This window comes from Chenopodium album, chromosome 22, assembly GCF_948465745.1.
Source record: "Chenopodium album chromosome 22, dcCheAlbu1.1, whole genome shotgun sequence".
In the NCBI taxonomy this organism is placed as follows: Eukaryota; Viridiplantae; Streptophyta; class Magnoliopsida; order Caryophyllales; family Amaranthaceae; genus Chenopodium; species Chenopodium album.
The window spans coordinates 13,395,547-13,422,341 of record NC_137855.1 but is presented as its reverse complement, the minus strand read 5'-3'; the positions used below and the strand labels follow the sequence as shown (position 1 = coordinate 13,422,341).

The 26,795-nt window shown below is 34.7% G+C and overlaps 1 protein-coding gene and 1 pseudogene across 2 annotated transcripts; one reads left to right on the top strand and one right to left on the bottom strand.

Annotated features, from left to right (window-relative positions):
* Positions 1-9,279: 9,279 nt before the first annotated feature.
* LOC145604874 (peroxisome biogenesis protein 7-like) lies at positions 9,280-12,375 on the top strand. Its single transcript, XM_081660858.1, has 2 exons — positions 9,280-10,315; positions 11,994-12,375. Exons 1-2 carry the CDS (start codon positions 9,352-9,354, stop codon positions 12,161-12,163), a joined length of 1,134 nt encoding a protein of 377 aa, XP_081516984.1. The 5' UTR covers positions 9,280-9,351; the 3' UTR covers positions 12,164-12,375.
* Positions 12,376-16,968: 4,593 nt separating this feature from the next.
* On the bottom strand, positions 16,969-23,454 carry LOC145605106 (uncharacterized; annotated as a pseudogene). Its single transcript, XR_014105003.1, has 7 exons — positions 22,588-23,454; positions 21,340-21,629; positions 20,716-20,758; positions 19,433-19,582; positions 19,203-19,327; positions 18,442-18,571; positions 16,969-17,326 (listed from the first exon to the last, which is right to left on the bottom strand). The product of XR_014105003.1 is annotated as an uncharacterized LOC145605106 (transcript).
* Positions 23,455-26,795: the final 3,341 nt, after the last annotated feature.

Genomic DNA, 26,795 nt, shown 5'->3' with positions numbered 1-26,795 from the left:
AATTGATTGATTCTCAACATGCATACTCAACAAACTGAACTTTATGCTTAATAGACTCGTACTTGGCCAAAGTTTACATACTTTAATTGCATGTAAATACAACAATAGTGCATATTAATAAGCAAAATAATGCAAACTCAAGCAATAAATAGCATAATTGAGGTAAAAATCGCGAAATTACATCGCATTCTACCCCTCTTAAAGAAAAGAGTTACGCCCCCGTAACTCACCTCAATAATATCATTAGGCATTTCTTTTTCATTTCTTCTTTCTGCAATAATTTATCCATAACTTGTTATTCTATAATTTCCTCAAATTTGAATAGCTCAAATCATAGGCACTCAATAATCTCTTTAGCTCTCCTTAGCTAACAACCAAAGGCTATTAAGAGCTGTAAAAATCTTACAGGTGACACTGTATTTCAAATGAATCTCCAATGTAAACAATATATACGCAATCTCAAGATCATGGTAGGGTAATTGGTCTCATAAGATTTGTCTTGGCAAGAAGCATTATCATTTTTTTCCATTTTGTTGCAACACACATCCATTAAGTAAAAACTTCAAGGCCACCACTCCTATTAGGCAAGACTAAAACAAGTGCAACGATTAAATGTTCTTTAAGAGTTAAAAGGTTTGTTTACACTTCTCATCTCATTCAAACTAACTCTCTTTCATCAATGTATATACAACAATCCTCAAAAGTCCTTTACAACCCTCTTTAAACATCTAATCCCAATAAACAACTTATATCGGTCACATTGTTAGGTGTAGACCACTTACTCAGCACTTGAATTTTTTTTGTCCCAAAATGAAACTTACTTTCATTAATAAAAATTCACACTTCGAAAACTGAGCATATTACAAGTCGTCCCTAAAATGTCACAGAATCCTCAAATGTCTATTATAATTCTCCTCACTCTTCAAGTATAGCAAGATATCATTAATAAAGCCATATATTTATCGAATTACTGTACTCATGGAAATACTCGATTCATTAAATCCATAATGATTGTTAATACATTAATTAACCCAAAAGGCCTGATTTATATTTCCATGTTTATGAATCCATGGGCTCCTCAAAATTTTCTTCTCTCCAACTTGGTTTTCAAATACTCCCAACAAAAGTCAATTGTCTCACGAATCGTATCCCTATTCTCTTTCCACCAAAGTTATGCTCCTCAAATTCTCATGGCAATTCAAAACAACAAAAACTCATCTTTCACTACCTAGTTCTACAAAAAAGCAGGGTCTCCACTCTCCTTAAAGTATGCGGCTTGACCAAAGCAAAATTCATACACTCCTCTCACGTAGTTTATCATCACCAAATATATATATTCATCAATTCTCCAAGTACATTCCTAATTTGATCATAAGGTTTCTCAAATAAACACTCATTGATTGCAAAAATTGAAGGAGATATTAAATAATAAAAATATAGATCTTACCAATAACCTAAAGCACCAAATAAATAATAAATAACATCATTAAATAAGCATAACCAAATAGTCACATAATTACATGCTTCATATAATGATCATCCATACATACACATTACATTGCACAAATCATCACAAATTAATCTATATTGTATTCTTTAATCCTTACACATGATTCTAGGTGATCACAACACCCAAATTTGCATGATTATATAGAACATATACAATTAAATATAACTTGCATAAAAACTACAATCAAAATAAATGGCACCAAGAATTAAATTATAATGCACATAGAAAGAAATCATCTGTCCTATATGCCCTTCTTAAGACTACCCAAATCTCACACATAAAATAAAATAAATAATACTAAGGATCAAAGAATAAAATAAGTACGCAGATTCAACTAATTTCAAAAATAATTAATAACATAGTAATTTATAAAAAATACATATATTTTATTTAAATTGCCGAATTATTTTAATTAAAATAAAATAATTTTTTTGAAATTAAAGTTTAACCTTAAATCACGTCATAAAATCCAGAATCATAAGATTTAAAACGTTAGGCGCCCAAAAACTTTTAAAGTAACTTTAGTGGTAATTAAATCGAACCAAAGCTCCCAGATACCACTTTGTAACACCCCAATAATTCTCTCTTTAAACCTCTGAGGACCCTGAATAATATTCAAGAGAATTACTGGCGTGCTACCGCCACGTGTTCAAACGTTAAGGCTTTATCAGAAAATAGCAGCGGAAAAACTAAATCAGTTATAAATAAGTTTCAAAACCAACGAATGAAACCAAATTAAGTCATACAACTTGGAACCATTAAGACCCTTATTCAAAACCCAATAAAAGTAGTAAGTGATTAAATTCAGTGTTCAAATAAATTCAAACCCAAAAGAAATAGTGTCGAATAAAATCGAATTAAAATAAATTCAAACTTGCAAAAGAAATAAAATGCAAACAACCAACTCTCTACTCAAGATCCCACAACTCTGATGAATGCTGCATGTGTAAGAACCTGTGGTAATTCTGCTCCCCAATATTACAAGTGTAAAAATTGGATCGTCACAGGGTCATTGAAAGGCGAAGGCCATGACCAAAGAAAGACACACAAAGCACGCAATCAGCAAAGCTGAGTACATACAAGCTGCAAAATAAATTAAGAAATCCATAACATGCTACTAATAATCAATCATCATGCATCATTAAATTATAGACTCAACACACGACTACTAAGACTCCATTAATTAATAATAGGTAAATCATTATTTTTATTCATTGGATTACGCAATAGACAAGGTTGTCCAACCCATGCTCCATTTGGAACATCAATAAAAGAAAAACCCCATGCCTCCTTTCGGAAACATCAATAAACATCCAACGACCACGGGCGCGACTCCGTGACCGTAGTTAGTATGAGATCTCACCTAACTCCTAGTTTTGAAAAATATTTGAAATAAGAGACTCGTAGATCAGACGGCCTCGAGAAAAGTACACGGCTAATACCCCATGTACCCCAACCCCTGATTGTCATTACTCCAGAAGTGCACCAATCCAGAGTTTTATTGCTCATCCATCTTGCACTTTACGTGATTTACAGGTTTAGACTTGGTGATGACTCATATGCATAACAATACAATCAATCCAATATCAATTCAATCAAGTAAAGCAACTTTTCAATTTCAATTCTTGATTTATTAGTGGCAAGCAACATTTATTATTTATTCCTTTACTACCTCGGTGTATAAACACCTTGAGTGCATAAGGCACCCAAACTCTTAACCTTGTCTTATAAGACATGAACCATTCCTTTACTCATCCTATTTCATTAAATCATGAATGAGTAATAATTAAGTCATTTCACCAATCACATACCTTTGCCTCTAAGCGCACCTTGCATAATTAGAACATAACCAATAATTACAATAAGGAATAGTGCACGTCAAAGGAAATTCACAATGTATAACCAAACAATTTAACCCAGTCATCCCTAGACATGATACTAAGTTCTCGATCCGTCCTTAAACATGCACCTAAAAGCAAGGTTTTGTAACTTGTACGTACCTTGAGCAAACGAATTAGTATGCCACTTTACTAACTAGAAATCACCTTCAATAAACTCCTCTCCTAAGCCAAATAATAACATCTCAATCAATACCCAATCAATCAAATTTACAGCAATACTAACTTACTTTAAAACCTTCAAAATCCAAATCAAACAACACTTTAAAATCTTCCTTTTAGTTAAAATTAAAGGCTTATATATAGTTCTTTAAATTTTCTTCGTAAAAACCTTAAAATACACTCTTATACATGAAATTACAGCAAGTTGAAAGTCTAATAAAAATCTAAAAATTATATAAAAACCCCTAAAATCTCTCTTTTTAATGGGTGATTAAACCCTCTTTATAAAACATCAAAAGTAGTACTTAGAAACTATTTCCAACACTTGAAACTTCAATAAAAACATATATTTATGCTTAATTAACTTTAAACATAATTAATTTTATTAATCAAACTCAAGGATAATATTTTAAGTATGTAAAAACTTCGTTAAAATCAAAAACTGCCCGAAAATCATATTTAGAGGCTGAATTTGGCCTCGAGAGGGTGGTGCTCACTACCAAAGGTAGTGAGTCTTTCTTAAAACGTGGTTTCCACATGGAAAACACTACTTTTTTGTCAAAATCGGATGAGTTTAGAACCTGGTCGGGATTAAAACGGGATTAATATTAATGAACGGAAATCTAAAAATTAAAACACGAATCTATGTGTTCAAAATAATCTGGAATTAAGTTAAACTAATCAGTAGTTATAATCACCAAAATTTCAAAACATCATTACTATAAAAGCCCTAAATCAATTGTTCATAAAAACCCTAAAATCATGATTTTCAATAAATTGAAACCCTAGGTTTATAATTCATAAAATATGAAATTTATAACATAAATATAATCTGAAATTTATAATCTTTATACCATTAAAATATAATTTGATACTAAAAATATAATCTTTATACTAAAATCAAAACCCAAAACAATTAAATTAACATTAAGCAAAATAAAGAAACAAAGGAGGATGAAAATAAGACTAACCTTTTTGTGTGGGAAATTTTTGAAGATTCATGGGATATTTATAGGAGAGAATTATTGTAGGGTAAAAAGAAAGATTGGGCCTCATAAAAATAATGGGTCGATTAAGTAAACAAATGGGTTAGGCTTGTATGATTGGACATAAATTGTAGAATAAAGGTGCATAAAATAATTTGTTCAAATAATTTTCGACCCAGATTAATAATTTGAAACTTTTGAAATTAAATTATGAAAAATAACAAATAAATATTATAAATAAAATAATTTTTCATTTATAAAATATTTAAAAATACGGGGGATTACAAAAGTAGCCAAAGCAAATGCTATGTTTACAAAAGGGCATTTCTCCCCCAAAAAATCAAACATTCGTCGGCCAGAACTGATATTGCTACACTCAGCTTTATTACATGGGAACTTTGAATCACTTTACGCACTGTATACAAATTAAGACAAAATGGAAGGATGCATTAATATTTCTAATCTCAGTTACCATTAGCACCTTTGATTTTAAACCAACAAAGGACTTCTTGAAGTGAATATAGAAGCAAGAAGATTAAAGGCAAAATATTCATTACTGCAATGAAAACTTAGTAATCGTTATACAATCATAATTCATGTAATCAGGGTTGTCACAAAGGCCAAGTTTTGAAAGAACAAAGCAATAGGACTCCAAGTCAGTTCTCCTCAGATATTTCAACAGCTTCATCCTTTTGATGCACCTTTGCTTGCAATCCTCGACGAGAGTGCTTATCTTAGAGCAAAATAATAACGTAATTGTTAGCTACCAAACAATTCACATAAAGTGAAAAACATTATGTCATTTCTTTACAGTCACTGCCCTAGACATAAAATTTTCATACACGAAAGCCAAAGAATCAGACATAATGCTAAGGTATAGACCACACTCGCACACCAAACTGCTACCCTAGACATAAATTTTCATACAAGAATTGAAGTTTGTGTACACTAAACAAACAGCATAAGAACTTTGTGGAAAATTACTGGATGAATTAGTGGCACAAGTTTTGGCTTCCATCCAAAAGGCAATAATGTCGGGCAACATTCCTTCTTGTTGCCACATAAAACCCAAATCCTAACTTTTTTTTGCCACATAAGACCATACTATTCCTTCAGCAACTCGCCATTCACCCAAATTAAATACATAAGTAAAAGACACCGAATCTAAAACTGTATGTTTATTTGACTGATCGATAGATTAATTCATACAAAAGAGAGAAATTTAGATCTCTCCTCTGTGATATCAATAGCACAATCTTCTACTTTCAGATACGAAACAAAGTTAAATGAAATTCTAATTTCTATTACACTCCAGTTTGGCAATAATACCTTTTACCATCAACCCCAACAAAAGAAACAATAGAAATCCCAGAACTATCTTTATGCAAAGTACTCACATAGCAAACCGATTTCATGAAACAAAAGGGCCCAAAAACGTCCGTCACATAATGCTTTTACTTAAACATCCATCAAAGGTAATAAAGTAGGAGTGACTAAGCATGATCAAGCATCAACTATGTAACAACAACTATCCCACTAGTTTTAGAAACACATCTAAAATAAAGATCCTTTAAAAGAAATAATAAAGAGAAAATTACGAATATGACAATGGCTACAAGTTTAGCGTTCGAATATGTAGATGTTCCTATCTCCCTGCCTCCCCCTCTTTCTCTTATCTCCCATGTATCACAAGGTTGGGAAATTTTTTTCTACTTGCTTGCAATACTAAACTTTATAAAAAGTCTTTGTAATAATAAAGAGAAAATTACGAATATGACACTTCTTTTTTTTCTTTTTTTTTTTTTTTTTTTTAAGTAACCTTCAATTAGAACACTTGCATATTGAAACAATTTTTTTCTTTTGCTCCTTTTTTTCTTTTTATCTCACATTGAAAATTTTTCAACTATGAACAACAATTTTCATTTTTTTCCAATTAACATACAAGAACAAATAACTTATCATATCCACCCAAATTGTGCAAATTATGTGCACACTATAACTCCCTCACCTCACTAACTAATAGCTCCCCCAAGCTAAGCTTGGGACTAGTAACCAATGGGGCAAAATTAAGCTTGTAATGTGGCTAAATAAACAATAAAAGATTAAGGAAACAACATGGGTAGCAAGAAGGGAACAAATGTATCTAATATCATCTGAAGGCTACCTAAAAGAACAAATGCCTTCGTCCTCCTCAATGTGCATAATAATGAGTCATACAAACATTACTCAAAGTTAAAAACCAATACTCAACTTCATTGACATACCAGGAACTAACACACATTCCTCAACAATCAACTAGTCAAGCACTATATTCACAAGTAGTTTGGCAAAATTGACGCATATTTAGGTTTCAAGGCAATCAAACATACAATCATGATCAACTAATCCACAATATTTATCATCAATAACCAAGAATCAAAACAATTCCAAAAACTTTAATCAAGGGGCACAGGGAAGCATGATTCATAATTCATTGGAACGTATTTTTGAATTTTTTTTATTTTTTGAAAGCAATAAATCTAACCTAGGAAAACAATAAAATCTAGACTAATAAAGAAATAAAAACTAGACTAAGAAAGCAATAAAACTAAACTAAGCACACCAAAGAAAATAAAAAGAGAAGGGAAAGAAAGAGTGCCTATATATGTACAAGAAATCCCCCCCAAGCTAAATCAAACAATGTTCCCATTGGCTTAAAGGGAAGTTAGTAACCCAAGTGACTACCCCACATCATCAAACCCGTAACCACCACCATCCCAAGCATTGCAATGCATCACCTTAGTACAATTTTGAGCAAGAAAGGAACAAAGTGTTAGTAGGAAGAGAGGCAAAAACAAGTCAGGTTCACTATTTTGCTCATAAATTTTTTTATGCAAATGATAATTCAATGGTTCTAATTTCATTGGAAAGTAGACTTGAAGAGCTTTCCAACGATTGGTCACACGCAAAGTTTCGTTAAGAAACGCAAAAGTTATGGCGTTTTGAAGTTGGCCATATTTGCTGACGCGCTCTCGCGCCCGACCGGGCCCGTCTCCAAGGTACGATCAGGTGGTTTCTTGATACTCGTTGCATCCACTTCATCTTTCCATGTAGTAGTTTTTCCTGCGGAAGATGTAACACAAAATACCGCCTCCAAGGGATCTCTAACGAGAGCTTGGGGCTTATTAGAAAAATTATTTATATCAACCACACCAACACTATAACACTTTTCCTCTAAGATGGGGCTTTTAGGGACATTATTTAGATTAAAAGTAATATTATCATCCCCTACACATAATGTAAGAAAATAATTGGAATTTGTAAATCTTTCTCAATATCAACAATAACAAAATCAACACGTATATAAAATTTACCTACTCTAACAAGAACATCCTCTAAAACACCTAAAGGGTATTTAACAGAACGATCGGCCATTTGTAGAGTAATATTGGTAGCTTTTAATTTACCCATAATTAATTTAGAGTTCACAGATAATTGAAAAACACGTACGCTAGCACCCAAATCACATAAAGCTTTATCAATTATCACATTACCAATATGACAAGGAATAGAAAAACTACCCAGATCTTTTAGTTTAGGTGGAGATTTATTTTGTAATATACCACTACATTCTGCAGTAAAAGCAACTGTCTTTACCTCACTAATAGATCTTTTTCTAGTCAAAATTTCTTTTATAAATTTAGAATATGCTGGAACTTGAGTAATTAATTCTGTGAAAGGAATTGTTACCTGCAAATTTTTGACAATCTCCAGAAACTTACCAAATTGCTTATCCAACTTACTCTTTAAATGTCTATTAGGGAATGGAAGTTTGATAGCAAGACTGCACATCTCCGATCTTATCTTGAGTTGTACCCTGCAATTTATTATCAGAAGAGTTAGTTTTAACCTGGGGCCCTGCAGGGCTAGTAACAACAAGGCCCATCGTATTTTGAACCACTTCTCAGGGTAATTGCATTCACGTGATCTGTAGGTTGTACTGGCTGCGATGGTAGGGCTCCCTGCTGGCAAGTTTGTAGAGTAGAGGAAAGTTGCGCAATTTGATTATCTATGATTTTAATATGTGCTAGGATCGAATCAATTTGCGCATCCCTACTCTGCATCTGCTTTTGCATATTGGCTAACATAGTTTTGATTTCTGATAGGCCAGAATCAGAAGGAGAAGTAACAACCTGTTGTGGTCTCTGATGTGGAGGTTGGTTACCTCTGTTGTGGTTGTTGTACCTGTGGTGGGGGGTAATGTCAGAGAGTGAATGAGAGGGTATTTTGGTATTTTGCACATCTCTTGCTTTCTTTCTTAATATACGCGCCAAAATGAAACGCATCAACTAATAAGAAACGGAGGAAGTATTTGTTTTAGCGCCGATATTCTTTGAATTTAGCCCTTATATTCTTTAAATTTAGCTATTATGTTATTTGAATTTAAGTATTATGTTCTTTGAGGTAATGAGCGATACATAATTGTTGTTTTAACATATTATATTCTTAAATTAGTTTTTAACAAGTGTTGAAACGTTTCAGGCTTAATTCCTTACAAGATGTAGGGCTTGACTTGCTTCACGAATTGACTTGATAGAATAAGGACACCCTAAGGTTAGGGTTTAATGTATATTGGATGTTGGGCTTGACAATAATATAACACTAATTAAAATGGGCTAATTTAGGTTATTTCCCCCACAATTGTACAACCCTAATCTACATCATTTGTTGAGAAACGACCATCATAAATTCATAATCCACCCACCAACCTAGTAGACAAACCCTACACAATCACCAGAGCAAATCAACTCCAATCATGCCGGTGTTCAAAACCGCCTTCCAGGGCTGCTCCGTCAAATTCAGCCCCTTCTACGAACACCGCTTAGCCGTCGCCACCACCAAAAACTTCGGCAAGAACGGCAATGGCTGCCTCCACATCCTCGACCTCTCCCCCACCCCATCATCTCCCACCCCCATCTCCGAGCTCACCTTCTTCGATACCGCCGAGGGCATCAACGACGTCTCCTGGTCCAAATCCGACAACAACCTCCTCGTCGCCGCCTTTGCCGACGGCTCCCTCAAACTGTACGACACCTCTCTTCCCCCTCAACAAAACCCTTGTCGCTCTTTCGTTCGACACAGCGATGAAGCTTATTCCGTCGATTGGAGCCCAAAACGCAGTAATTCCTTCATCTCCGGTTCTTTCGATCATACAATTAATCTTTGGACTGTTGATAACCCCACCCGTGTGCGCACCTTCAAGGGACATGATTATTGTGTTTATTCTGTTGCTTGGAATCCCCTGCTTGACAATGTTTTCGCCTCGGCTTCCGGGGATTACACGGTTCGGTGTTGGGATGTTCGAAACCCGCGCTCTACTATGACCATACTTGGTAATGAACATGAGATTTTGTCTTGTGATTGGAATATGTATGATGATTATTTGCTGGCTACCGGGGCGGTGGATAATATGGTTCGGGTTTGGGATGTGAGGAGTATTAGGACTCCCATTGCTGTTCTTTCTGGTCATGAGTATGCTGTAATGAAGGTTAAGTTTTCGCCACATCGCCGGAACATGGTTATGAGTTTTTCTTTAGATTACACGGTTTGTATGTGGGATTTTACGGTGGAGGATGCTTTAATTGAGAAGTATGATCTTCATACTGATTCCCCAGGCGGGATCGATATGAGTTTTTTTGACGAAGGGTTGTTGGCTAGTACTGCTTGGGATGGGATGACTTATGTTTGGCAACGTGGAACTGATCCTAGAGCCGAAGGAGGTATGTTATAATTTCTTGTGTTGAGAAATTTATGTCTTGATATATTTAGTGTTTAATAAAAATCATCTAACACAACTTTTTTTTTGATGTAATTGGAATGAGTTGATCATGCATTCACCCCTTTTTTGGTTGTTCAATGATCTTTATTTATAAAACATGCTGTGTATAATGTAGATGGATGCAAATGGAAATGTAAGCTATGTTTGTTCCGAAAATGGTAGCTTAATAAATTGCTGATAGTGATGGGTAATTGCTTATGTAATGTTGGGAATCTTTACTGGTATGCTGAATTGCTGAGTTATAAGTTTTACTTGCTGTACTTTAGGAACTAGTTTGGACACTCTTTATCCTTGCCATATTCTTTATCAATGCAAGAGTGTGCACAGACTGTACATTATTAGGATTCAGGGATTTTGCTTTATCACTGTATTTTGCTGAGATTATCCCTATCCAAGGATTCAAGGGTTTCTAGAATATTCCCCATAAGTAGACTTGCACCCCCTCTCTTTAGGGAAAATCCATTATATTGTAAATTACATAGAGCTGGATCAATAATAGTAAATTGTATAAGTACATGGCAAAGATTCGGAGGAGGACCATTTCATCTCCCATACCTGGTACTTCTGTCCATATTAAACAGAAGAATCAAGGCTTATTTGGGCAGTGGATGTAACTTCGTGTGTTTTTCTTCCCTTTATGGGTTGAAGAGATGGAATTGTATGGATTTGTGAAGTGGAAGGAAAGTAGCTGCTGTTAGCTAATTGAAAGTGAGGAAAGGGTGTTGTAAAAAGGCCATTATGCGGCATTGCAATAATCGGGTTAGTTTATCGAAGGCTTTTCAGTTAGTTGTAAGAGTGACATGTCGGACATCAAAGTGGTTGACAGGTAAAGGAAGATATCTTAAAGGTTTATTGTTAATTTCAATAATTTGTAAGGAGGCAAGGAGCTTAATGGAATTGTGAATATGGAGTATTAAAGTTGTTCAGTGCCCTCTAATTCAAAGCCAATTTGAGGACTCAATCCTCTTTCTTCTCCAAGTTTCTATGCTTGATGAGTTGATGGTATTGTATTATTATAACTTAGAACCTACTAAGGAGTAGTATGTTTCTTAACCTATGTAGAAATTGGGTAGCTTAAATATTTAAATGGTGATTAGTGAAATAGTTCCTTTGCTGACTTACATGAAAGACTCCTTGGGAAGTTTAGCTTTGAACTTATCATACATCCTTGCAAATACTGAAATACATATTGGGTCAATGAACTTGTCTGCTGGTTCTTGGTTACTATTTTTCCCCTTAAAATCCTGGAATTGAATTATATTTGCTTGGTTTTGAACTTTTGACTGAGACTGTAAAGCCCTAATCAGCATTTGATTAGTTTATTTTCCTGTTTTATTACTCCCCAGTCCCTACTAGTTTTCTTAATTGTTGATGTAATGTTGGGAAACTTTACTGTTATGCAGTTGCTGAGGTATATGTTTGACTTGCTTTACCTTAGGAACTAGTTTGGACATTTCCATCCCTGCCATATTTCTTTACAATTTAAGAGTGCACACATTGTACACTATTAGGATTCAGGGATTTATAATTGCTCTTGTGACTTGTGACTGTTGGCAGGAAGTAATGTCCTCAATTGGCAGTAACTTGTTTTTTGTTTTTTTTTTTTTGGTGTTTTGTAGACTCTATGGATCCTCAATTGGAAATGCTTTGTGGATCAATTATGAAGCTTGAGGTGGAGAACAAGAATGATACGCCACATACATCACCAGTGGCGGAGCCACCCTTATGCACGGTGGGTCACTTGACCCAGGAGAAGGAAAAAAAAAAAAAAAAAAAAAAGGGCCATTAAATATTAAACATTGCATTAAATAATCATAAGCGCTCATTAGTCTAGTGGTTAAAGCCTCATTCCTCTATATTGAGGTCACTGATCAAAGCCCACCAACAGCGTTTCCATTATCTTTTGCTTTCTTTGTTACTTCTTTTTTTTTTTTCCTTTTTTATTCTCACTAGGTAACTTATTGAAATTTATTTTTTAATTTATTACCTTCATCCCTCAAATCTTACATTCTTTCTAAATCTTTTTTGTAATTTTACTGGTGATTTGTCAATTATCTGCCACAAATCCTCCTCCTCTTCCACAAGATATTTTGACAAACTTTTAAATAAATCGAATGTACAATAAAATATTATACATCTGTTATAAAGTTACCCTAAAATGAGTAAAAATGACCCTAATATGATTAAATGTTACCTTGGCATAAATATAAGTTGCAAAGTATTTATTCTTTATTAATAAAAGTAACCCAAAATTTTTTTAAAGTGACCTAAAATTTGATAAAAGTGTCCTCTGATGTCCAGTAAATTATTACTGTACACCGTATGTATACAAATTTGGAATGAATTTTTTATTAGCTTTTAGAATATATATACATTAATTATTGATTTGTATGCGATCGATTGGTGACGGTGAGTCGGTGACCTAGCACCCACAAAATCCTGGATCCGCCACTGTACATCACCCGATCTTCATCCAATTGAAAGCCCTATTGCATCCTCTAATCTTATTTGAGAACTAGAATATTTGAACTTGTGTTTTGAAACTTGGTTTGTAATTTGTTAAGTACACTCTTGGTTTGTAATTGATAATTAGGTACCAAACTTAGACTGTGTTTTATTTTGGACTATTTGTTAGGTTTGAAGCACTAAGTGTTTGAACCTTTGCTCTTGTTTGTTTGAAAATCGAGGGTTTGAAAAATTTAGGTGGTTTGAAACTTTGAAAAATTAGGATGTTCATTTGTTCAGGTCATTTTCAGGTATAATAAGCATAGGTATGCAGCTCAAAAGTCAACATTCATTTTCAGTATGGTGGTATAAGCATAGGTATGAAGCTCAAAAGTCAACATTCATTTTGGATTAGTAAAACATATTGAAATTGTCTCCAATCGAATTTTTGGTTTGAACTTCAATGGATACAACGAAAGATTCCCTCCTTGGACTCTTCATTCCGCTGCCAAAGCCATTCTGAAAACTGCAGCCTCGCTCAAGTGTGCAAGTACAAAACATGTACAAGTAACCAAACATCAAATTTAGTCATGTCAAATACTATAGAATTGATTAGTAATACGTAGTAGGTTATAATGATAGCAAACTAAAGTTTGTTGAATTGACGTGAAGGCCTCATTAGTCATAACACTGACTGCACAATGGTACTCAATCTGTTTTTTTTATAAGCTAGAGTTGGATTTGCACATCTGTCGAGATACAACTTTGATCATTAGTATTTTTAATTAGAGGTTAATAAAAATTATGAAAAAATAAATTTATAAAAGTAGACATTATGAAAAATCCAATAACATATTATATAATCATATTTATATATTATATATTGGTAAAAAAAATTAAGTCAATGATGACATGAATAGTGGAAAATCCCAACTCTAGCTTATTATGATATGAATTTTCATAGTTAAGAGGATTTAATGTATCTATCTCGGCTTTGGATTTCATCACTACAAGTCTACTAAAAAATCTTGGGTGGACCTGGTCTACAATAAACTAGACCAAAAGTCTCACGTGCCAAAACCACCCCAAGCAAAACATGCCGAAATCTTCACAGCCCAGCCCACTAACCCCTAAACTCGTAAAACCCCAAACGAAAGAAAAAATGTAAAATTGGCTGCAACACCCTGAGGTATGGCTTAGGTGCACCGAGCACCCTAAACTTTGCGTAGTAGCCAAAACACCACCAACTATGGTGTTAGGTGCAACACGTGCCATAAATGAAAATTTCCGGCAACTTATTTCACCGGGAGGAGGTGAATTTTCATTCTCTAGAACAGTTATGTAGTCTTTCATCCACTTAGCAAGCATGGATCAATTCTAGGGTTCATAATTTCTTTCTCCTACAACTTCATCATTGACGCCATTAACAACTTCATCATCAGAGCTCGAATTTTTTCTCTCTCTCCTTCTAATCAATTCTAGGGTTCATAATTTCTCCATAATCAATCAATTTCTGCAAAATTGCTAATTCTTATAAACAATTAATTGAAATTGATCTAAATCGAAATATATAGGACACTATAGAAAACTTCGATATTAACGTCATCAATTTCGATCTGAACGAGAAGCTCAAATTGAAAGCAACTATGAAGGTAAGAATTATAAAAATTACTAATCATCTATTTGATTTTGATTCAATTGTGCAAATTAATTGATCATTGTTTGATTTGTCAAATATATAAAACTTGTATCATAATCCCATTCAATTCGAACTTGAACAAGAAGATGAAGCTTTTGAAGATGTAGAACAAGCTATTATTGAAGCTAAGGATGAGAATGAAGTTCAGGAGGATAATCAACATGTAATGCAAGCTCAAGGTATTATGCGATATATATGCAATTGATTTTAGAATTTGATAATGTGAATTAAGCGATTATGCAATTGCAATTGTTTGTTTGGAAAATTAAATTAGGCATTTAGGTATTAATTCGTATTATTGTAACCAGTTGTACGTGATTTATGTTGACTGAAAATTAAATAGGTTTACAGTAGTTAGAGACATGCAAAGCCAGTTTTAAGTAATATAGTTGCCTTTAACGATAGTGTAGTGATCTATTTTAAACCGTTTTTTAAATAGATCATATGTTAATTGTTACTTATTCTTTAGTGATAGTTGCCTGAATGTTCTTTAGTCAAAATAGCATCAAAAGGGAAATACTACATTGTAGTGCTTCCATCTGATACATAATTTTATAAGAATCAAACACTAAGGAGGTATGACCAAAATTTACTTGTATTCATAGCAGTTGCATCACTAGCTTAGAAATATACACAGGTTTCATTTCCTAGAGTTTTTCTAACCATCAATTACAGCTTACAAACCAACTTTAACAATCACAGGATAATATTAGATCACTATCCTCAGGATAATATTAGGGGCACATACAGGACCGAGCCTATCATCTGAGGACCTGTATGGACGGACGGGCTGCCTGACAGGTTCTCCTGTATAGATTGGGAATACCTCATCGAGGTAAACCTGAAACTGTCTGGCATAGTCGACGTTGAAACCGAGTCAGAAAGCTGCTTGTTTCTCTTTTGCTCAATGATAAGTCGAGCATCAGAGTAAGTCTTCTTGCTGCCATCCGGCTCAGTATACCGGATGGGCTTCCTCTTTCCCTGGTCCGGGAAGCGGAACTTGGACTAATCGATAAAAGGCCTGCCCCCCTCCTTTATATTGGGATGTGGAGTGGGCTGCCTGTCTTTCACGGACTTAGCCTTCTCAGAGTGGGAGGGCCTCTTTGCCGACTGACCCTTGTTGGGTCCAGCCATTTTCTTGGAGATCAGGTCCTTCATCTTCCCCTTAAAGCTCGTCATGAATTTCATGAACTCTTCTCGGGTGATGTGAGCAGTCTGTCCTGCCGCCTGGGCAGGCCGGTTGACTTACTCGGACCCGCCTGATCAACGCCCCGTTCCCTGTTATCCTTGGAACGGATGCGTCTGGTTTTAAGAGATCCATCTTTGGCCGTAAATACTTCGACCTCTGGATGGGAATCTGTATCATGGGCCGAGTGGACCTTTGCTTCTGGACGTTTGTCCTCAGGAGGAGTTACAGTCTCTTGAGAAACCATCTTAGAGGTACTCTCCCCACAAACGGTGCCAAATGTTTTGGGGATTTTTATGTGTCCTGCGAGAAAGTTACGTCACCAAGATTGGGTCCTCGCTGGATGTACCTGCAAACAAATGGAAGCTTCGGTTGTTCGGAGTTCTGCCTCCGACGATCAAGTTAGTATGTGTTCGGAGTAAAAAGCGAAAAGTAAAAGTAGATCTTCTCGAGTCCTGAGATCAGGTGTTTTCTCTGTTGTAAGAGAATTGATTGTGATGTAATAAATAAATGTGTCCCCAAAATAGGGTAAATCTCCCTATTTATAGGGTCATTGGTAAATGTGCCCTTACCTAGGTCATTCTGACCTAGATTTGGTGGGCTGCGCCGCTTTATGGCTTTCTTGGGAATTAGGCCCTGAAAGTCGTCATTCCCTGATGAGTATCTGTATGCCACGTGTCAAATCCAGGTGAGTCCATTTGGACTCCTTTTAGGATGACACATGTCACACTCTCATTGGGCCACGTGGCGGGGTAAAAATCCCCAAATCAAAACTCAAGATTAATTTCAATTGAACTTCTTTCACTTTTTTTTTAGATTTAATAAAAATATATCAGGTGAAACTTATTTCAAATTATTTAATCTCAAAAAAGTCAAAGTGTCTACATTTACAATTGTCAATAAAGAAATATTTACAATTGTCAAAAATAAGAAACTTATTTTGTATGAACTTATCTAAACTTATGTGCCTCAAATAAGTCAAATGCTGTCTATATTCTTATTTGACAAAAACTTGTCACTTCTAGCCTTCATCTTATAAGTAGATGGCAATTGTGGAAGCAAAAACAACTTGTCAACTAGTAGCTTGTAATAAAGGTAGGCAGTCAAAGCACTAGATGTTTATGTTACTAGTATTTGGTGAAGAAAAGTTGTTGGACTTGTACTTTGTAAAATGCAATAAAACCTATGAATATATGATTAATTGATTAAACACTACTCTACAACTACACATACTAGCATAACGATTGCAAGAGGAGTGAACCAATTTCATACTTTGAAAGCTGCTCGAACATTCATTATTGCAAACATTTCCAAGTATGAGAAGAGACAGTTCCACAAAATTTCAGAATCCAGACATAATATGGATCCTTAGATGATACAAGGTACCAATGTACCAGTATTTACGGAAATGTCGATATTTACAGGTGGCTGTGAGGTATGTTACAAGTGTGGTACTATATACAGTTCAAGTTAATACATGATGTGGCATGGAGGGGCTAAAACTCGATGCCACTGTTCAGTTGTACAGAGAACGCAGGTCTGCCAACATTTGAGAGAGGAGTCTCAGCTTTCAGGACAATCCCAGTGCTTCCAACATTCCCGTTCCACTTAGACCTACCAAGCTGAAATTTTGCAGCAGAAAAAAGTGTAAATATATGAGCAAAAATAGACGATTTTACAAGACTGCATTAGAGAGAGAGTAATGTGTCCAGCCACAAGTCATCTTAATCTGAATTTACATTTGTAAATAAATTTAAAATGTAAACTTCCACATTCCATGCAAAACTTCACCTATAGCTAGATCTTGGGAAAACCCATAACTTACAATATGAAATAATGAATGTATAATTGGTAGTATAATTGTAATAAAAACAATTTCATACAAATATAATCAGAGAAGGTTTAATGTTCAAATATTCACATACTAACAGTGTATTATTTTCACCTTTTAAAAAAGTTTCAAATAAATTAGTTCATATAAGTTCCGAAAATTTAAAATCAATTCAGAAAACAGCAAAACAAGTTAAATTCATCATGGCTATCGCTGATAGCGAGTTAGTTCATCATAGTTATTCATAGGGACTACCTCTCCTAAAGCTTGTGATGAAGGTCTAACATTTCACATGTTGACGTAGATTCAGAATTTCAGATCTAGGGTTTTCAATGTAAACACCCCAGGACTGAAATAACTGAACCATCTACATGTAAAAGGCAATCTCTCCCTATCTTGCCATTTATGCCCATGAAAGGTCAGAAAGGGATTTATGCCATTTATGCGCAGAATGAAAGGTCAGAAAGGGATTTATGCCCATGCCCATACTCATGCCATGTCATGTCATGTCATCAAGGGTACATGACGATAGATGCCTTGTTCAGTAGCATATGAGCCTAATAGCTGAAGATGAAATTAGGGAAAAACTAAATGAAGCAATGATAGCCACATACTTCATGAAATATGAAAAGATCATCTTAGGACAGTTGCAGAACCTAGTACAAAATTACACTTATACCTATCAATCTCTTATAGTCATTTAACCAGTTTATGCATTCACAAAAATATACTAGAAAATCCATGTGCACTCAGTACCATCACCAAAACTACAAGGATACAGATATTTAAAGGGTCTCAAGCTGAATTTCAAAATGCGACCAAGGAAAAAGAGCATTAAAATGAAAGCTATGCAGCAAAAGGCAATAATTAAATAGATAAAGCAACAAAGGTCATTGTGCAACTTACAGATACAGATGCAAATGCAGACGAATATGTTGAGTACGAACACCCATAAATGAGATTCAACTTATCCTTGACTGAATGAACAAGTTCTGCCCGTACACCAGGATCACTTCCACCAAATGTAGGACATAGACTAACAAATAAAAATAAGAGGTATTTTAGTAGATATAATGAGAAATCCCATGATTTGAACCCTAAAGCTGTAGAAGTGAAAAAATACAACAGTGCCAATCTTCATGTCTAAAATCTGATATGACGCTATCCAGTAGCCATTGTGATAAGGAAACTGCCACAGCAACAGGATACAACTAATAACCTCTTCAATTTTCAAATATCTAAAGTTTAAAAGAAACTCTTAATCAGGAAATCCTCATGTCTAAAATTAATACCAGTAAACTACTCTTACATCTTAAATTCTTAATAGAATTATAAATAATACAAACTTTCATAATCAGAAACTACTTCCCTTTGCATGTTTGAGCTATCCAAGGCACTTGTTTACCACTCCTATTAGGTTTAAGCCCATAAACAAAAAATTAATCCACTATCAGATTATCGGAAAAGTGAAGCATTCTATCTTGTTTTAAATCCACCCTAAGCAGCACTACATCGACAAACCAAGCCTCGGTACATGAAGCTATAATCCTAGGATAGAGGTAGTACAGCATGAAAACCATAATCAGATTTCACTGGAATCCAGACAGGATCTGAAAATAATGAAAACACGAGGGAAAGTGTAAGGATACAAGGAAGTTCATACTTACTTAAATTGAATGGTTGGCCTCACCAAGAGACCGGAACGCTTCCAAGCCAAGTCTTGTGCAAAACCAAGTGTAAATGATCTATCAGGCAACTGTATCATTAGAGTAATTTGTGTTCCCCATTTATTCTGCAAACACCAATAAAATAAATTAGAAACCAGCTGAAGAGAACAGGATATTTAAAAAATAAATGGGGAAAAAGCAAAATAATGTTGAACAAGCCTCTAACCAACCTTGCAAGAGAAACTGAACCTCATTTCACCAGGGTATTGACCCTGAGCTTGAAGCAAACCCCCACAAATAGGAAGAAATGCACTAGTGGTTAGTCCCTCCCCTGCTACATAAGTAAGCTGCCCGTTTGGAAACTGTAGATCCATGAATGACTGCAAGGCAAAGCACATAAAGGAAAATTTTAGAGACTATTTAAAACAAACAACATTACATAACACATTAACCATCCTTCATGTACAGAATTCATCCAATAGCAGGGACTGTAACAAAAGGAATCCTAATAACAAAATTTTCCGAGAAGACAAGATAAGCTTCATTACAACAAATGAATTAAGTAATAAACCATAGAATAAGATATCTTGATGGCACTCCAGTAATAAACCATATATCTAAGTCATCTTACAAGTACAAAATTAAGCACGGATTGTTATCACCAAATACCTTTAACCATATAGAGTATACAGTATACTGTTGGTTCATACACAATGTTTTGTGCAAACTAAAAAAATTATAGAGAAAAACCATTTCGCTCAACTTTAGGCATTGGTTCATAGTTTCCAGGTCCAATCTCATGATATTAATAAAATGAGGAGAAATATATTAATTTTATAAAATAAATAACCAGCAATTTTAACTACTGTTAATCAGCAAAAGGTCATGAAGAGATGATGCAAACTTGTCGTTATATTCAGAGACAAGTGATTTGTTCAGTACAAAAAATCTACTACCACTTCAATTTTTTCACCTAAGTTCTTTGAATGTGATCATTGCTCAATTTAAAAAAGCATCTCTAACTAAAATGACAACTAGTGGTGTTATGTACGCATTCTGTTGCACCATATCACTAAACTAACTAGAATACATTACTGCTTATAATAATATCTTCAAGTATCATTGGTTTTACCTTTCATGCTAATTGAGCTGCAATTTTCAAAACACTTGAATACAAAAATGAATAACAAAGTAACACGGAGCCTGTGAATCCTGTTAAGCTAGCAAGGGCAATCACTAAAAACAATCGCAGTACAAAAACTACTGCATTCCATTATTTTTCATACAATACTCAGTCCTCTCTTCCTTACTCTTGACATAAAAAGAAACCTCTTCTTTAACCATGTGCTGCCTTACAGGAGAAATAACAGATGCTTCAAAGTAAAATAACAACTTAACAAGGTAGATTAACTACAGCTTGAAGGAATTAAAACCCTTCAAAATAAAACAAATGTAACATCTCAATATCTCATATGAAATGCCTTCGAATTTATGCCAGAAGAGTTGAACTTACACAAGCCAAAGGATTGAGACAGATCATTGACATCAAAAGCCACCTTGTTACAGAGAAAACCTATAATCATACATATCTAGGTAAATTGGTGGTTGAAGGGTCAATTAAACACCTTTTCTTTCTAATACAAGTTTTAGGCTGCATATGTATGAACACCCCCCCCCCCCCACCCCTCTTTTTTCAAGCAGAAGGCAACTTGCACCTATAGTCTATTAATAGTGTAAGAAATCCATAGTTGATTAGAATTAATAAAGTTGAACCATGATTTCAAAAGCTCAAAAAGACCTCAAGTCAAGGCTTTAAAAGTGGGTTAGAGAGAGATGCATCAAAAGTTTTGCAAGAATGCTTATAAATCATTTAAGAATATATTTCATCCACTTTTAATTAATTAAACATTCTGAATCAAAGTAGGAAATAGAGATGAACTGAAGAAATGGATCAAAATCAGGTTAAATAGCTTGTTTTGGAGCACTGAGGCACATTGCCAAACCTCATGAAGCAGAGAGATTAGGATCACCATGCGACATACAATATTGCTTTTTGAAGTGAGCAAAGAAAACCCAATTGTGATTTATAGATTATTATGATAGGGTAGTTTCATAGAAATAATGTATTCATATTCACCTTATCAACTATGTTTTATAAGTAAGACACAGACAAAGATCAGAACGCACCTTCCTATCATAACCATACCAAAGCAAGTGTTGCTTTGATAGATGAACTGGCAAAAGAAGTGTTGTATCACGAATAAAGAGAAGAGGTCCAAGCTGGACTAGAAACAAAGACGAATTCTGAGTTCCTGACGTAGAGCTACCACTTGATGCCTCAAGTCTCCATAGATCACCACGTGCAACAACAGAGCTTTGAACATCGCGGGTTCTACTGTCATAAGCAGATGTCACATTTACAGTCCCCTGTGTACACAAATAATAAGATGTTTCAGAGACAAGGTCAAGAACCAAGACAGAGCAACATATCTACCTTCTACGTATCATGTGTGCTTATACGAAATCATTGTAGCACAACTTATTTGTAAGTGTGTCAAAACTTATATAAATTGTGGCAAAACTTATATTTATTGCAGCAAAACTTATTTTGACTGAATTTATTTTCTTTAAACTTATTTGGTCTGAAATTATCAAACTTATCTTAACTAAATAAAAACATTCTTTCTAAATAAATAATAACATTTTCAACAGAATGGGGCCTAAAACAACAAACTGGATATCTTCCTAAAGATGGTCCAGGTCCAAAACATTCACAGAAACCCAAGCTATAGGCAATGGTAAATCGACAAATTTTTATGTTGAAAGGATTGGTAGGATAATACCTGTTGTTCTTTATTTTAAATGTCGGCAAACAATTGATAAGTGTAAGAATTTGACTAATAGAAAAAGGTAAAATTATCAAGGAAAAGCAAAAACAAACTCATCACTATACCAATATAAGATATGAAAAAGCAATATAACAGCCGCATAGCCTACTACATCAAAATGCCACATGAGAAAAAAAAATAGTGATTTATATCACTCTGAAGTCAGAAATCTGATTCTCTACCATCTAAACCTTAAACCAATCACTTTAGAACAAAGAATTATATCAGAATGCTTGGGCAAGCAAAGCAAACATTTCGCAAAGCTGCTACACTGAGCCTATACAGGTCACCTCAAGAGCTACCTTTAGTACTGTACCCTACCCCCGAACCAGCAGAGCAATATCATCATAAATTTGACATTAAAAACAATTTAACTACAAGTAGTACAAGTATTATATCAATGAAAAAATTAAGCTAAAATGAACTTCGTTCCACACCATCAAATTAAAACTATAGGTAAACAAAAACAATACTATATCATAGACAGTGTAGTATACCTGAGATTTACCGAAAAGACCGGCAATTTTAAGGTTAAACCCCGAAAGCTCTTCATCAGCAACTCCATCAACACCGGCTTCGGATTTCTCAGAAAACCTTAAATCCCCCCATTGTTCTGCCAATGAACCCAATTCCTCCCTAACCAATATACTCATATCACTCCTCTCCCCACCATTAACAGCATGATGAAGCTTCACCATACCCTTATCACTATCATTATGAATAAATGGCACGGGAATCGATCAAAAAAACTGCTGAACCAACCCATTAACACAAGCCCCAAAATCAGCCCCAGCTTGCCCTATCCTATTCCCAATATCAAAAATCCCAGTAATCCCAGAATTATCAATTGCAAGCCCAAAATCCCTGGGCACAAAATTCTGGGTAGGAAACTCGAATTCGACATCGAAGAGCTTAGTACTGGGAGGATTAGGCCACGCAAATGAAGGCGGCGCAATATGCGATTGAATCAACCCAGTAAAACCTTGTGCTAGCTTATCAGCCAAGTCTTGGCCGTGTCGCTGCACCTCTTCCCAAGCTTCAAACGACCTCTCCACCGACATTCGCCGCCGAATTCAATCCTCTTCTTCCTCTCTCCACCCCAGAAAAATTAATCACAACCAACAAAATATTACGAATTGAACATTCAAAACGATGAAGAATCGAAATGAAATTCGATAATCTGAGGTGAAATGGGGAAGTTAGGGTTTATATTGGGGGGAGTTTGGGGGAAATTGAAAAAAAGGGGGAAGAAGAAGGAGAAGATAAGAGTGAGAAAGGAGTGATGGGCGGAGGGCGAAAAAAGTCGGCGAGAGAGAAGGGGAGGAGAGCGCGGTTAAAGCGGTGTTGACACGTTTTTAGGAAGAAATTATTTTTTGTGGATTGAGAAACTAATTTTGGAAAATATAAATAAATAAAAATAAAAAATAAAAAATAAAATTTATTTGTGTTTGTGTTTAAGGTTAGGGAACATGATTGGAGTTTTGCATTTTTTTTTTTTTTTGAGATGGAAATTAACGGATAATGATGGGATGTTAAAAAAAAAATGTGGGATTGATTAAATTTAGATAGGTTGTGAATTTGTGAGGTGTTTGTAGGCGAATTGATTTGTTTTTGAACAATTAAAGTATTTTTAAGATTAAGTTAAATTGGATAATGGATAAGCACGGGACTAATGTGTTGTACTAGTATTTAAATTTAGATATGTTATGAGGTGTTTTTAGGCGAATTGATGTGTTTTTGTACTGTTTTTTGTATTTTTAGGACCAAGTTAAATTGGATAATGGATAAGTACGGGATTCGTGTGTTGTAATTGGACTATTTGTTTTAAAAATGTGGTTTTTTTTTTGATAATTTTACAAGGAGTTTTTTAAACCTATAAATTCAAATTTAGTGGAAAATTTGAACTAAAAAAAAGTAATGTCATCAAATATATATACTTTTAAAAGAAACTAGTTGTTGGTGTGCGCGTCACGCGTGCGCACCCCCTTCCTCCCCCCCCCCCCAATTTTGCAAAAGGTAATTAGTGAAAAACATTTTTAATGTATTGTTTATGAATTTTTTAATAAGCCGATTAGCATATATCCAATTATAAATTAAACAATCAACCAATGAGTAATGTTACTCAACCATCAGCCGCAAATATTTTCCGATTTGTAGGAATTCAAGCTTTTCTTAAAAATGAAGCTCCAAGGAGTTAATTGTGGCAAAAAATTATCATTTTAATTTGAATTCCCAATTAACTATATTAGCATAATAATTTTTTTTTTTTTTTGACGAAAGAATGAAATTACTCATAGCTTCATACATGCAAATCACATTTGAAAAACATGGTCAGTACATTAGCTTGTATGCATTTGATTTACATTTTGCATAGACATTGAGAATGAAACTATTTTACAAAGAGAAGTTGCACAGGCTGCCCATATATACAACATATTCAATGTAAATGCAATGCCTAAGACAGTTGGACATCAAGACCAATTCATGTGATGGCAAATTGTAATGCAAAAAATAAATAAGGGCATCAATTAATGATATAGAAAATAGACTTATTTTCATAGTTTCCATGCTTGACTATGCCTAATTGAAGTATCCATTGACAGTTATATCTACCAAAATCTCCACTAATAGCCAAGAAACCTGTTGCCTACTCTTCTGATAAAACGGCTCGTGTCGTTATCAACTTATCATCAACCTTTGAAAAATTGAGAGAAGTTATTCTCCACCATCGAAGAGACATAATGCAAGATGAAGTACCATTCTAGAGAAAAATAACCCTACATTACATCCTCTTTCCTTGACGATGCAAGATAAAGTAGCCAAAGCAAATGCTATGTTTACAAAAGGGCATTTCTCCCCCAAAAAATCAAACATTCGTCGGCCAGAACTGATATTGCTACACTCAGCTTTATTACATGGGAACTTTGAATCACTTTACGCACTGTATACAAATTAAGACAAAATGGAAGGATGCATTAATATTTCTAATCTCAGTTACCATTAGCACCTTTGATTTTAAACCAACAAAGGACTTCTTGAAGTGAATATAGAAGCAAGAAGATTAAAGGCAAAATATTCATTACTGCAATGAAAACTTAGTAATCGTTATACAATCATAATTCATATAATCAGGGTTGTCACAAAGGCCAAGTTTTGAAAGAACAAAGCAATAAGACTCCAAGTCAGTTCTCCTCAGATATTTCAACAGCTTCATCCTTTTGATGCACCTTTGCTTGCAATCCTCGACGAGAGTGCTTATCTTAGAGCAAAATAATAACGTAATTGTTAGCTACCAAACAATTCACATAAAGTGAAAAACATTATGTCATTTCTTTACAGTCACCGCCCTAGACATAAAATTTTCATACACGAAAGCCAAAGAATCAGACATAATGCTAAGGTATAGACCACACTCGCACACCAAACTGCTACCCTAGACATAAATTTTCATACAAGAATTGAAGTTTGTGTACACTAAACAAACAGCATAAGAACTTTGTGGAAAATTACTGGATGAATTAGTGGCACAAGTTTTGGCTTCCATCCAAAAGGCAATAATGCCGAGCAACATTCCTTCTTGTTGCCACATAAAACCCAAATCCTAACTTTTTTTTGCCACATAAGTCATAAGACCATACTATTCCTTCAGCAACTCGCCATTCACCCAAATTAAATACATAAGTAAAAGACACCGAATCTAAAACTGTATGTTTATTTGACTGATCGATAGATTAATTCATACAAAAGAGAGAAATTTAGATCTCTCCTCTGTGATATCAATAGCACAATCTTCTACTTTCAGATACGAAACAAAGTTAAATGAAATTCTAATTTCTATTACACTCCAGTTTGGCAATAATACCTTTTACCATCAACCCCAACAAAAGAAACAATAGAAATCCCAGAACTATCTTTATGCAAAGTACTCACCTAGCAAACCGATTTCATGAAACAAAAGGGCCCAAAAACGTCCATCACATAATGCTTTTACTTAGACATCCATCAAAGGTAATAAAGTCGGAGTGACTAAGCATGATCAAGCATCAACTATGTAACAACAACTATCCCACTAGTTTTAGAAACACATCTAAAATAAAGATCCTTTAAAAGAAATAATAAAGAGAAAATTACGAATATGACAATGGCTACAAGTTTAGCGTTCGAATATGTAGATGTTCCTATCTCCCTGCCTCCCCCTCTTTCTCTTATCTCCCATGTATCACAAGGTTGGGAAATTTTTTTCTACTTGCTTGCAATACTAAACTTTATAAAAAGTCTTTGTAATAATAAAGAGAAAATTACGAATATGACACTTCTTTTTTTTTTTTTTTTTTTTTTTTTTTTTTTGAGTAACCTTCAATTAGAACACTTGCATATTGAAACAATTTTTTTCTTTTGCTCCTTTTTGTGGATTGAGAAACTAATTTTGGAAAATATAAATAAATAAATAAATAAATAAATAAAAATTAAATTACCTCCCCCTGCACCACCGTTGAAACCACCTCCTTCCATATCCACAAGAGCGCAATAAACCCCCTGCGGAAGGAGGGTGGCCGTTGTTGCTCCACCAACGAACCAGCCCGAACAGCCGCATATCCCCCACACTTTGCGTCGCCGTTTTACCCTTCCCCGAAACCCCCTCCAATTCCCCAACACAACCACCGAAACCCCAAGTTCGCAGCCATGGAAACCCTCACCGAAACCC